Source organism: Lepisma saccharinum, chromosome 8 (assembly GCF_977018435.1).
Source record: "Lepisma saccharinum chromosome 8, izLepSacc3.1, whole genome shotgun sequence".
NCBI classification, from domain to species: Eukaryota; Metazoa; Arthropoda; class Insecta; order Zygentoma; family Lepismatidae; genus Lepisma; species Lepisma saccharinum.
Genome location: NC_139236.1, coordinates 17897833 through 17910648, shown reverse-complemented (window position 1 = coordinate 17910648; position 12816 = coordinate 17897833). Strand labels below are relative to the sequence as shown.

The 12816-nt window shown below is 38.9% G+C and overlaps 1 protein-coding gene across 3 annotated transcripts in view; it reads left to right on the top strand.

Annotated features, from left to right (window-relative positions):
* The window catches only part of ago (F-box and WD-40 domain protein 7), a 126581-nt gene extending 116621 nt beyond the window's left edge, over positions 1-9960 (top strand). For all 3 annotated transcript variants that reach the window (XM_083126316.1, XM_083126317.1, XM_083126315.1), the window contains exons 11-12: positions 4580-4684; positions 8794-9960. In XM_083126316.1, coding sequence (XP_082982442.1) covers positions 4580-4684; positions 8794-8957 — 269 coding nt within the window. In that variant the 3' untranslated portion in view covers positions 8958-9960. The remainder of the gene's footprint in view (positions 1-4579; positions 4685-8793) is intronic.
* The last annotated feature ends 2856 nt before the right edge of the window (positions 9961-12816 follow it).

Sequence of the window (12816 nt, the reverse complement as noted above, 5' to 3'; positions counted from 1 at the left end):
AATTATGGCCATAATTTTGACACTCGGATGCTAGCATTAATTTATGTGCGAAAGAACTCTTGTGTAGTTTACGATCCTTCCGGTTCACATAACTGCGATGCAAGAAAAGACGGCAGATTATTACTTACAGGACAGCTGACATCGGGGGAAATTTCCATGACCTTTAACTTCAAATATCCATTCATAGACACCATGGACAGTAACTGCTCAACGGAGTTTTTGAAGAACAGTCCTTCACAAACAATTTAAGGCAAATGGATTCACCTATCAGCTCCAATTAGGTTAGATTTCCATTGAAACTTATCACAATTTCTTTTACATTCACCAAAGCTTCTTCTTTCTCCCGGACCAAGTCCACGAACTGTTCCCTCGAGTCGATTCCTCCTATCTCCATCCCACCGCTTATGCACCAGGAACGGGTTCGATGACCCGTTCCTCAGACCAGTTCACTTTTATTGCGCCGTCTTGCGGCGTTGACGAAAGTTTCCTTTGTTGCAATGCCAAAACGCAAGTTACTAATTGCAATAACTTTGTAAATGTATATAGGCTAATCTAATTTTGAAAATATTATTTTTTGTTGTATACACAATCCAATCTTATTTATGACCCTTATACAAACTTTCGTGTTAATTTTGACTTAGAGTACATTGATGCCATCTATTGACAACTAACTCTTTGTATTAATCTTCAGTTCAAGGTAAATTTAACACTCAAATGCCATCTATCGGCAATTTCGGCACAATCTGCCTAATTTACTTTACAATTGTCACAGTCATGACAGATATTGTCATACTATGTTCAACAGATACTACAAGTTCCAAACTTCACTGTCAGATCAAAACATTTCCTTCAGTTTGTTTAGTTTTGTTTAGGGAGAGGGAATTTCGAATGTGACCCTATTCACCCTGTGACCTGATTCACCCTAAGTTACCCTACCTAAAGGATCTCTCCAAGTTTATTAAGCTAGATATGGTCTGCAAAAAATATGATGGAAGTTTCGACTTTTCCTAACAAACAAAATCTTCAACCTGTCCTCTTCTTGCTAATGTGTTTTTCTACACCATCGGAAGTTTGATAATACCAAGAGAACAAGTAAAATAATGATCCCATAATTGCAATACTAAGTCTTAATCCCCCCTGTGCAACCATCCAGCACACAGACCTCTTTCCCCAGCTCTCCACTGAAAGCTTGGTGGGGGAGGAGCAGTTTTGGGTCCTCTCATCTGGCTGGATGTGGAAACTGTTCTTCATCCCCTTAACACTGCAAGTATCATTATTCTTTTGGATTTTACTCTGGTAAGACTCCCAAGTTATTGCTTTCAAGTCATCCCTTAACAAGGGATGCTAATGGCAGCCCTGCTATGCATCCCAGGTTGTCATAGGGACTGTTTGCTGTATTGAGTTGCATACATACAGGTTAATTTTCAGTGCTTATAGCACAAAAACTAAGTGATTTGAGGTAATGTTTATGTGGAATACCGTATTTACACGTGTATAATGCACACTTTTTTCCAAAATTTTTGCCCCCCCCCCAAAAACTGTGGTACGTATTATACATGGTATAATTCGGACAGCCAAAATTAAATCACACATTTTTTTTTTCACTATGTCACTGCGTATAACATGTATATATCTACAGATTGTCTTTCTTTAGCAATAATAATTTTAAAAAATAACTTTTAAAGCAAAATGGCCGTTTTCCATGAATTTCCACTTAGTATTGGAAAGTTTTGCGACATCGAGAAAAGCAGCACCGTTCTGGCGGCATTCAAGCATGCACATCCCGTCACACAGGAGGCATATCAAGTGGTATTTTTTGCAGGAGAAATAACTTCCACAAACATTGTTTTCCCCTTAGAAACTGTCATGAACAGAGATCGGGCGAAAAATAAGTTTTTTGCACTTATTTTATTCGCACTCATTCCCTTCACAAGCACTCTACCGCTCGCAAGTGGGTCTGATCTAAAAATAAACACCAGACCATGCTTCAGTGATATCCAATAGCACTTGACCGCTACCCTCTCCTCCCCCAAGCGCACCAATGTTACCCTGCAGCTGACGGCCGCTACACAACACGCCAGGCTTGTTTGCTATTGTGATTTTGTTTGCTCTTGGATACATGAGAAGAGATCGAATATGCTTGGATGTTATTTTAAATCAACCTTGTAGCGGACAACTTCCGGTAACCGCTTTCATTCAAAACGTGTTCGTTGTTCCCTGTAACACTTCATAAAGAAGCGAAAGTGTTAGAGATAATCAAAGCTACATAGGCCAACTAAAGATTGTCCATCCTGTTAATGCATTTTCATCCAGGTTTCTGTAAAAGTTCACTTCGATCTTACGTGCATCATAACTCCCGTTTACCACTTCATACATTTTCATAACTGTGCTGATGTCCTAATATTTGCCAAAAGTGTTCCGTTGGCCAAGTGACTTCTCCCTCTTTAATTCTCAGCAAAGGTTGGGGGGGGGGGGGTGGCAATGCGGATTGTTTTCTTGCTCGTGTGTGCACACAGGCTGAGTAAAGGTGAGGGTGGAAGTGGACCGCTATTCCTTTCCTTTGACTTCTAAAATGGGCAACCAATTCCGGATGCATTCTTAAAAACGAACAAAAACCATAGGACAAGTAAAAAAAGAAAAAAAAGGGTACCCCCTTCCCAGCTCATTCTCCGCCACTGGTCTGCACGGCAATGTAATAATTGCAGAATTCAGGTCCTATTTTTTTCTTTTTTTAATGCTATTGAAATATTTCCCGTATTATTGTCTGTTGCAAGGTAAAATGTAAAGAAAGGGTAATGTCTTTCTTCACACAGCTGATAAAAGTTACGCCTTCGACAGTTGTGTTATCTTTGAAATAGGGAGGATTTTCGCTTCGACCACCTGTTGCTCGAACTTCCACCCGATCGCCTTGTTTTTACGCTGCAACTGGCACCAGTATTTTGTCTAGCGTCTGCGAAGTTTTTGCTTGCCGATAACAGCAATGACTCATCCAGCGTGAATGCAAAAAATTTGACAATAACCAAAAATTGATCTTCAGAAAGAAAAACAAGAGTTAAAACAACTTCATGTTCTGCACCTTCTGATAAACAAAACTGTAAATTTTTTTTGCATCTGACACAAGGATAAACTTCCTGAACACCCAGAGCAAGGCAATGCACACAATATAATCGGCCGCTTACCTTCACAACCATTCATGGGAAGGGGAAGGGGGGTTGCTCATGTGTATATATAAGCTGACACCGATTATAGTCGATTAACGTGAGAGTAAATAACGATCTCCCATTTTAATATCTGAAAATGTGAAGGTTTCATAAAGCTTGTTTTGAGTTCATTTTATGCTTTTGGCCTAATCGGGACTAAATATACAGTTTCACTTTAGTGAACTCCAATTCCAAACCAAAATGATTATCGAGTGCAACACTGTTCGATGTGTCTTAGAATACGCATTGGGTGCAAACAGATTGCAAGTTGCGCGTTTCCATTTTTAGGCTGGCTTACAATGCAAGTCGAGGAAGAGTATGGACTGCTCCCTGGAATGGGGTAGGGGGTGAATTAGAAGTTGGTCGAAGGAAGGAAAATGTTACTTTTTTACGATGTATTTTACACAGCCGAACCAGAAGGAAATTTACAGCCCCACTTTTTTTTTTTTTGTGCCTAGAAAGGTAAGATCTTCCGAGAGATCTTATCTTACCAGTTCATCTTGTAACAGACAATGCTCTAGTAGACCCGTATTAAATCCAAAATTAATTCTTCCCAATTATCTCCCGATAATCGTTATTGGTCCAAATTCCAATAACAACGCCTTTGAAATAACTACGTTTTTCCCCGGGAACTGTGAAAGGTCGTTGTATCGAGAGTTGACTGTAACAGATATGAAGGTAAAATAATTACGTCAACACTTACCAAATAGAAATAACTACTGTATATTTACTGCACTATTGCAGCTTGACTCACGTAAATAAATAAATAACGTTTACACTTAATTTCGTCATTCACTCCCAGTTACTAATACAAGCTGTCTGAAATGTCCTCACTTCCATCCATCTTGTTCGATATTCCCATTACCGTAAAACTTTTGATCACCATTTCCAGGAAGATGGAGTTCCATGCCTCACGAACCCATTCACAAACAATCGGCAGCAACGCACGTTTCACCCTCCCGCTTGGTGCGAGTTCATGCTGTGTTGATGTCATCCATCTATTGTATGCATCACGCACTGCGACCTTGAACGGGCGGTTGATAACTTTGCTCCCTCCTATGAAAAGCCTAACATCTGGAAGTTCAAGGTCACGTGGTGAATGCAGTAGCTAAGAAAACAAGGAAAAGCTAGTTTTTATGATGTACTGATTAATTTTAAATGAAATACGTAAATGTTAGTCTGACACTAAGAAAGCCATTTCTGAGACCTGAATTGTACTGCGCATTATATATGATATATATTTTTTGTTGCTTTTCCCCATCAGAAACGAGGGTGCGTATTATACATGCGTAAATGCGGTAGTTAATTGTTTTTATGGTGCTTGGTGAGTGTTCCCAATTTTGCATTCTCTGTTATGTTCATTTACTCTATGATTACAGGTCCCAACAAACATCAGTCAGCTGTTACATGTTTGCAGTTCAACAACAAATTTGTAATCACATCCTCGGATGATGGCACTGTGAAATTGTGGGATGTTAAAACAGGTAAGCAGGAAGGAAATTTGCAGATTTTTGCTAATAAATAGCTATATTTATATAAAAAAATGTAAATAGGAGACAGTAAAACACTTACGAAACACAGAGAGAAGATAAGGCATAACTTACACCACATGCCATAATTTCACTAAGTAATAAAGACCAGTTTTGGCATGCACTTACTTTGTTCTTTCATCACATCATGTGTAGGGTTACCAGACGTCCGTTTTTTTTTTTCGGACATGTCCTACATTTTAGCTGTATGTCCGGCGTCCAGGAGGAATTTGAAAAATATCATAAATGTCCTACATTTTGAGGGTCACATAATGTTAATTAGGAAAATAGTTGAACCAAGAAAAATCATGCAAGTTACAAGTATATGGACTACGCTTGCAAATTTATTTTGATTGTCATTGCCCAAAAAGAAAATAAAAGTTTATGCTAGAACAACAACGGAAGCAATTAATGAACAAAGTTTTGGGGCCACATTTTGATGATGTCACTGTTCAGTTCCTTAGTGGAATTTCTTGTCTTGGGGTTTATACTGATGGAACAAAGTGTTTCCCATTCTTATTCAATATTTTGATTGTAAAGCAGGGGATATAGAGAACAAAGTTATTGAACTAAAAACTACCGCAGATGAAACTTCTGGAACCATTTGAAATTACAGTAATTGCTTAATATCTGTTTACCATTACAGGTCATATAATGCAAATGTTAAGAGAGTGCTTTCATTACCATCAACATAACGAACTCACGAGATTCATATTTTTTTTAATAAATTATGTAAAAAGTTTGATACTGGCAGGTGCGGTTGGCCCTATAGCATACAAGGTCAGTGAACCCCTAGTAATGTCCAGTATTCACTTCAAGAATGGATAATATACTATATCTTTACCTTCTCGCAAAAAAATCCTACGTAATAAGTAATGTTTTTGAGGGTGCAACACGACAAATTATTTTGCTGTGAAAGAGAAACTGCCAGCCAGCCGCGCTGGTGCAGACTCCCAGTTGAACCCTCGCAGGACAACTCCTGCCTTGGTCAAAGCACTGGGCGGCAGGCAGATGCTCGAAGTGGGAATAGGGCGAAATACATGGGAACGGATGCTGCCGTATCAGGCATATGGGCGTGCTCTAGCAGAACGTACAGTCCTCACGGCCAAGGATATTGCAGTGTTGCCCTATGGCCTTCAAGTTTGAAGCCGTTGTCTCGTCGTCTTACTATTATTATAAAGACTAATGTTAACTTAACAAACTTGCAGTTTTGTAATAGGGGTGGGGGAAAACGTTATAGCGCATTTGACGATGATGACCGCCATCTTGAAATCCGCCATCTTGAATGCAACTTTAAAAGTTCAAATGGAAACCATGTCATGTAATACCTCATTTCAATAGGAAATTTTCTCACGAGTTCAACGGTGTGCAAAATGTTGCTCTAGCACCAACAGGGATGAAGTTATTGACGTTTTTATGCCTGCTTTATCGTTCCAGGTGACGTAACACAGCATCGGTCTCACGCAGGCAGAATGCATTGAGATCATGTTGATCTCAGGCGAACGAAGCACGAGGGTGATTGAAGACGATTTTATCTACCGTCACCCAGATAGGGTCCCCATCCATTATGGTACCGTTAGTAAAGTGCTTGCAAATTTCGTGAAACCGGGACTGTGGCTGATAAACCAAAATCATGATGGCGCCTCTCCTCATTACGGAAATTGTGTTCATCAATACCTGGATGTGCAGTTCCCAACACTTGGATTGGACAACGATTTGCTGTGGAGTGGCCACCACGTTCCCCAGACCTCACTCCGCTGGATTTCTACCTGCGGGGACATGTCAAGGCCATTGTTTATTCCGAGAAAATTCGAGATATTGTTCACCTTAAGCAACGCATCATTACTGCAGACACTTTACGCAGGGGTCTGCACGAATGGGTATCAAGACTAGCTTTAACTGTGGATCGTGTTAATTACGAACACAATTTCCGGAGCACTTTACTAACGGTACCATAATGGATGGGGACCCTATCTGGGTGAAGGTGGTTAAAATCGTGTGCAATCACCCTCGTGCTTCGTTCGCCTGAGATCAACACGATCTCAATGCGTTCTGCTTGCGTGAGACCGATGCTGTGTTACGTCACCTGCAACGATAAAGCAAGCATAAAAACGTTAATAACTCCGTCCATGTTGGTGCTAGAGCAAAATTATGTACACCGTTGAACTCGTGAGAAAATTTCCTATTGAAGTGAGGTATTATGCGACATGGTTTCCATTTGAACTTTTAAAGTTGCATTCAAGATGGCAACCGTCGTCATATGCCCTATAACATTTCCCCCCACCCCTATTACAAACCTGCAATGTTAGTTCTTGGAAATATCATGCCATTCAATTTTTATTCAGGTGTTTCCACACTTTTGGACCACCCTGTATAGCGATCTGTTAACCCTAATCATGTGGCTTCCTCAGGAGATAGGACAAGAATAGTCTAGCACCGTGCCATGAAGGGGATGTGGGGGTAGGGCTTCACATATTCTCGATCTCTGCCATTTTGGAGGTCATTTGATTAGCAACATGCTCCAGCCACCTCTCAGGGTTACCACCAGGTACCCATTGATTTGAGGCTGGGTGAGCCCCAGAACCACTTTATGTTGGTACAAGGCTGGAAAATTATGACCTTAGGTCACCCATCCTGGGAATTGAACCTCTCTCTCCCAATTGGCAGTCAGACACCCTACCGAATAGACCACTGCGGCTCTCATTTTGGATAGATACAGTTGAATAAGGTGGATGGTTCAATGTTTCTTGGCAAGGAACTCGTAATGCATTATGTGCACCTTAGACACGACAGTTCAGAAACCTAGACAAACTGTACTTGATGACTTCTTTGGTTTATCTTCTTGTATCAGAGTTGTACCACAGAAGAATCCATGATTGTCTTCCAGAATGTTGAGACAGGTCATTTCTGCTGATTGGAACTATGTTTGGTGTGTTTCACATTGCTTTTTGTCATTTGGAGGTGTCTGGTGAAAATCCTACAGAACTTTCTTGGTTACTTTTATATTTTTTTTTGGAGAGACTGTTGTGTTTGTGGGAACTTTCTCATATGTGAGGTTTGTTCGACTGTCATGTTATCTTGTCACATCATGCAGATTTGGATTTTGAAGTTTTCAGGGATGGGCAGTTCTTTTACTTTTGGTTGTACACTACTGTTCATGTAAGGTGGCACATACCAGGGTGTCTATCAGTCCGGGAATCCTGGAAAAGTTAGGGAATTTATTTTTTCGAGAAAAGTCATGCAGATGTCAGGGAAATTTACTGTGCTTCTGGAAAAAGTCAGCATTTTTGTAGTAGTGCACTAAAAGTAGTTTTTTGACAAGCAAGGAATTTAAAATTTGTTTTGGACAAACTGTACTTCAGTTTGATATACTGAGTATTACCTGTAGTTACAGCAAAATTTTGAACTATTTTCACGTAGAAATCTCGTTGGATTTACCACTTTCCTGTTGCTTTTTTGGTATGTGTTTGGTAAATAGCTATTGGGAATAATAGGTATGTTGTTAAATTGTACTACAATTATTGTTTATACAGTAATTTGTTTTTTATTTAAATGATTCTGTTAATTATTAGTCAATGCATGGCAAGTACCACATGTAAAATCTCACCCCCTAACAGTTGCTTCCCCCCCCCCCTCATGTCCAAACGTTAATTACTCTTAAGTTTCTTTTCTCATTACTTTTACATGTGACGTAAATATTCCAGTACTTGGTTAAGTGGGATTGCAAGTGTGCATTTAGCTGAAATACAGTGACCTTTTTCCAGATATGTACACTAATTGTTCTACTGATTTCGTCTGGAAAATTTTGGTTCTTGGTCTTGTTTTTACGAAATTGTAGAAATACTTCAACCTAATAAAATGTGTCACTTTATGTGAACAGTTACAATGAGATATTTTCATAGTAAGTGAATGAATAAAAAAAAAACAATGATTTCAATTAACCTGTGAATTGCACTAGCTGAAAGTAAAGATGAGAACAAGTACTGCAATTTTAATTTTTTGTTTTTAGTTTAAGCAGTATATTTTAAACACTCATAATGATGTGTTTTTCTGTTTTCTTTCAGGTGAATTTATAAGGAACTTAGTGGCATTAGAAAGTGGTGGAAGTGGTGGTGTCGTATGGCGAATCCGTGCGAACGAAACTAAACTTGTGTGTGCTGTTGGCAGCAGGAACGGAACTGAAGAAACCAAACTGTTGGTGTTAGACTTCGATGTCGAAAGTAAATAATATATGGAAGTGTGCATGTGTGTGTGTGTGTGTTTTGCAACAGTGGAGAATCAAATGTGAACTGTGTGTGCTTTCCTCGACTCGTTACATTTAACTTCAGTGTAATAGCAATGCTGCAGTCCTTCAAGTGTACTTCGTTTAGACGACAAAACAGAACATGGAAAAAAATTGAAACTTCTTCCTTTTTCAAGGCTTTATTTTATTATCGTTTTCCAGTTTTTGTACAATCGACAATAGATGGAGATGTCACATCTCTATTGTAACGTCACATGGTGCTCTGTAGAAGTTTATGAAGTCTGAATCGGGTTTGCCGAATTCTACACTGCTATAACTTTTTCTTATTTTGCTTTAAGCTGCAAGAAAACATTCTTGTCTTTCATAGTTTCTTTTGTCCCTTTCTTCTTTATCTTTCACAATGGAAGCAGTTCCTCAGACAATTTTTTCATGGAAATTCAGAACAAAGAAAAAGCCTGCATAATAGTGATATTGAGAAGGCGTAATTGAATTTCATGTGGTACATGTCATTGACTACTATACGAAGCAACATTATTTGCATTGATCATTATTTATTATTTTTGATGAAATTTGCCTGTAAAATATATATATATATATATATTGCAAAAGATTAATCATATTATGTTTTGTTTAAAATTTGGAGCCATATTGCTCAGGTTTGAGATTTTGAAGTATTGTTTGAATCATATTTTTTTGTAATTTTTTTGGAGGTATGTATGGAATTCAAACCAGGCTTGATTCAACTTGTTAAAAGGGAACTGATAAAATACCATGTATTACTTCCCACCTTTTCACTTGTACTCAAAATGAAATACTCATTTTTATTTGGTTCTATTTTCAAGTTGTAACATGGTGCCCTTTCCTTCCCCATTTTGTATAGTTCCAGTGTGTGAAACACACAGATAAAATATTGCTCAAAAATGTTCTTTTGTAAAATGTTAAATGTATCATACATGTAATAAACTTGTTTCTTAGTCAGTAATGGTAAGTTTGTTTTTTATTATTTTTTATTCATTTATCTTTAAATTAAAGCTGCTATTGTTATAAATATTACATGAGTGAAATGGAAACCTTAAAAGTCCGACAAAAATTACAGGACAGATTGTATACAGCTCAAATTTACATGAGGTATTAACTGTTATTTATAAGACAATCTCATGGCTACGACACTGAACAAGTGAGCTTCAAAATGCCATTTTTGTCATTTTAAAGATGGCACCTCCTCTACACACCAGTGAAGATAATGATTTCTTGCCCTCTGTCAGCCTAAAACTTACAGAAATTTCTAAGCAAATGATAATTTAATATATCTGTGTATGATGATTAACACACCAGCAAGTTTACTAATACAGGGTGACTACTCATGAGGATTTCTGCATGAATTATTGGCTCAGAGATTTCTGTGTGAATTTTTCTCCGTAGACTTGCAAAATTGCAACTTTTATTAAACCAAATTCCATTGAATTTATACATATTTATAAATTCCCCGAGGCAAGTTTTTCACAGTTCAGCTTTTATTTTTATCGAGATGGAAAAGAAAGCTGCGTGGAAAATAAAAGTGAATTCTCTGTCTGTTTAGTTTACTTTGTTAGTGCCCTTTGTAGAACAATCTATCTGACAGATGGAAGATTATTGCAAGATAAGATATCTTGAAGTTATTTAGGTAAATTTGAGTTTGAAATAATAATGCAATTAATCATTTTTCGTAGATTAGTATATCCTGTAACATTTAAGCAAACTCTAAAGAATTGTTTGTTGTTATACCTCTAAACATTTAAAACGACGATGTAGATATTTTCGCATTGAGAGTACCAGACCATAATTATATCTCGACTGAAACTCCTTATGTAGATGTCAACCCTTGTTTGAGGCACATTTTCTAACCTGGAGTTGATTCATCTGTTATTGATCTGTGAGAAATATTCTAGCCTGACAAGACATGAATCAAACAATCTGGGCAAAAAACATACCCGTGGAAACAGGTTTCTAAGAACACAAAAAAAGCATTTTGACTATTAAAAAAGGGCCAAGTGAATGATTTTTAATTTTTTCTGCATTTTAGAACAATTTCATGGGTGTTGTAATCGGGCATTTTTTTTGCATCTGAGGCTTCCTTCATGGAGAACATTTATATTAGTGAGTGGTAGGATTTTGGGGCTTTATAGATACTGGATTTATCTGTGTGTATGTAAGTGCAGAGATAGCCGTTTGACTTCGGCCTCAGGGTTGAAGGTCAGCCTCTGACCTCACATGGCCTTGGACTCGCACAGCCTCAGCAAGTGAGCTCCATTTTGGCCTCCAATCTCACAGAGCCTCAGCCTCCGAACTCCATCTCGGCCTCAGCCTCTCAGCTCTATCTTGGCCTCCAGCCTCGCAAGGCTTCTGGAAGCCGAGGCTCGTCCTCCGGAGGCTGGACATATCTGGTCTGAACTGAGAAGAAGTTGGCCAATTTCTTCTACAGTTCATGGGAAATCCTGTGTGTATTAATAGAAGGGGCTAATGATTACACAATATTAATAATAATGTTTGATTTAACATAGAATTTTACGAGGTATGGAACGTGTGTATATTTTCATTTTTTTCAGAATGTAACCACCTTGCGTTGCCTAACTAAACATAAGTGGTGAACAGGAGCATACTTTCCTATTCAGGAGGCGTGCGACAACTACTACAATTTCTGGATATGGTTTCTAGATAGTCCAGAAGTTACGGACTTTCTTTCCAGATAACACTCGACATAACATCTGACAAAAGTAAAACAGAGAAAAAGGAACAGACTGCACCCTACGCAACAGAGCGCCAAGCGAGATGCCAAATAGAATTGCAACCTACCCTCGAGGCCAAAAATTACCTCTGGCATGGCTCATATCAACAACTGGGAGTAGGGGGGCTTTCTTTCTGAAGAAAAAATTCACAAAGTCCGAAATTCTTAAAAATTCCCGTATTACAATCTCTCTTAGTGAGAGCTGTTCATTTGATTTGCTTGCTAGGCCCAACCTCCAGCCTCAAAAAGCCTCAGCCTCCTCACTCCATCTCGGCATCCAACCTCACATGGCCTTAGCCTCCGGCCTCACAAGGCCTCAGCCTCCAAACTGAAAGTCTGCCTCTGGTCTTACATGGCCTCAGACTCCAAACTCCATCTCGACCTTCAGCCTCCAACCTTCAACTTGGCCTCAGCCTCCAGCCTCGGTCTCACTGGGCCTCAGCCTTAGCCTCCAAGCTCGAGGTTGACTTCTGGCCTCACACAGCCTCAGCCTCCAGCCTCAACCTCCAAGCTCAAGGTCTGCCTCTGGCCTCGCACAGCTGAGGCTGAGGCCCAGCCTCCGAAGACAGGACATATCTGTGTATGTATAGTGAGAGGTGGTAGTACGTAAGGTTGAAGCAGAGAAATCATCTGCTTGTACCCTTGAATTTTTTGAAAGTTTGCCTTAAAAACTGATAATTATATGTGAATTTTATCATGGTCCTAGAGTGGCCACCCTATAAGGAGCAAGTCTGACAAAGGTCTCAGTTCGCAGGCAGATGGGTGGAAAGTCCTTCACAGTGGCTCATAAGTTACTGCACCTGGACCTCAAAAACTTATTTTTCTTAAGGTATACAGGCACTAACTCAAAGTTAAAAATATATGTAGATCAGCAATCGGTCTGTGCTAAAATGCAGCAAACTTGTGCAACCTACATGCAGTCTACTAGATAAGAAACAAAACAAATTATGGTTTTCATTTGACTCTCCCTTGTGTTAACATTTCAGCATTTAATGAAAGTTTCATCCAAGTTTATTTTAAGTCCACTTCATGCTCATATAGGCTAATTGTGACTTACAGTAAGCTGTGAATCACATGGAT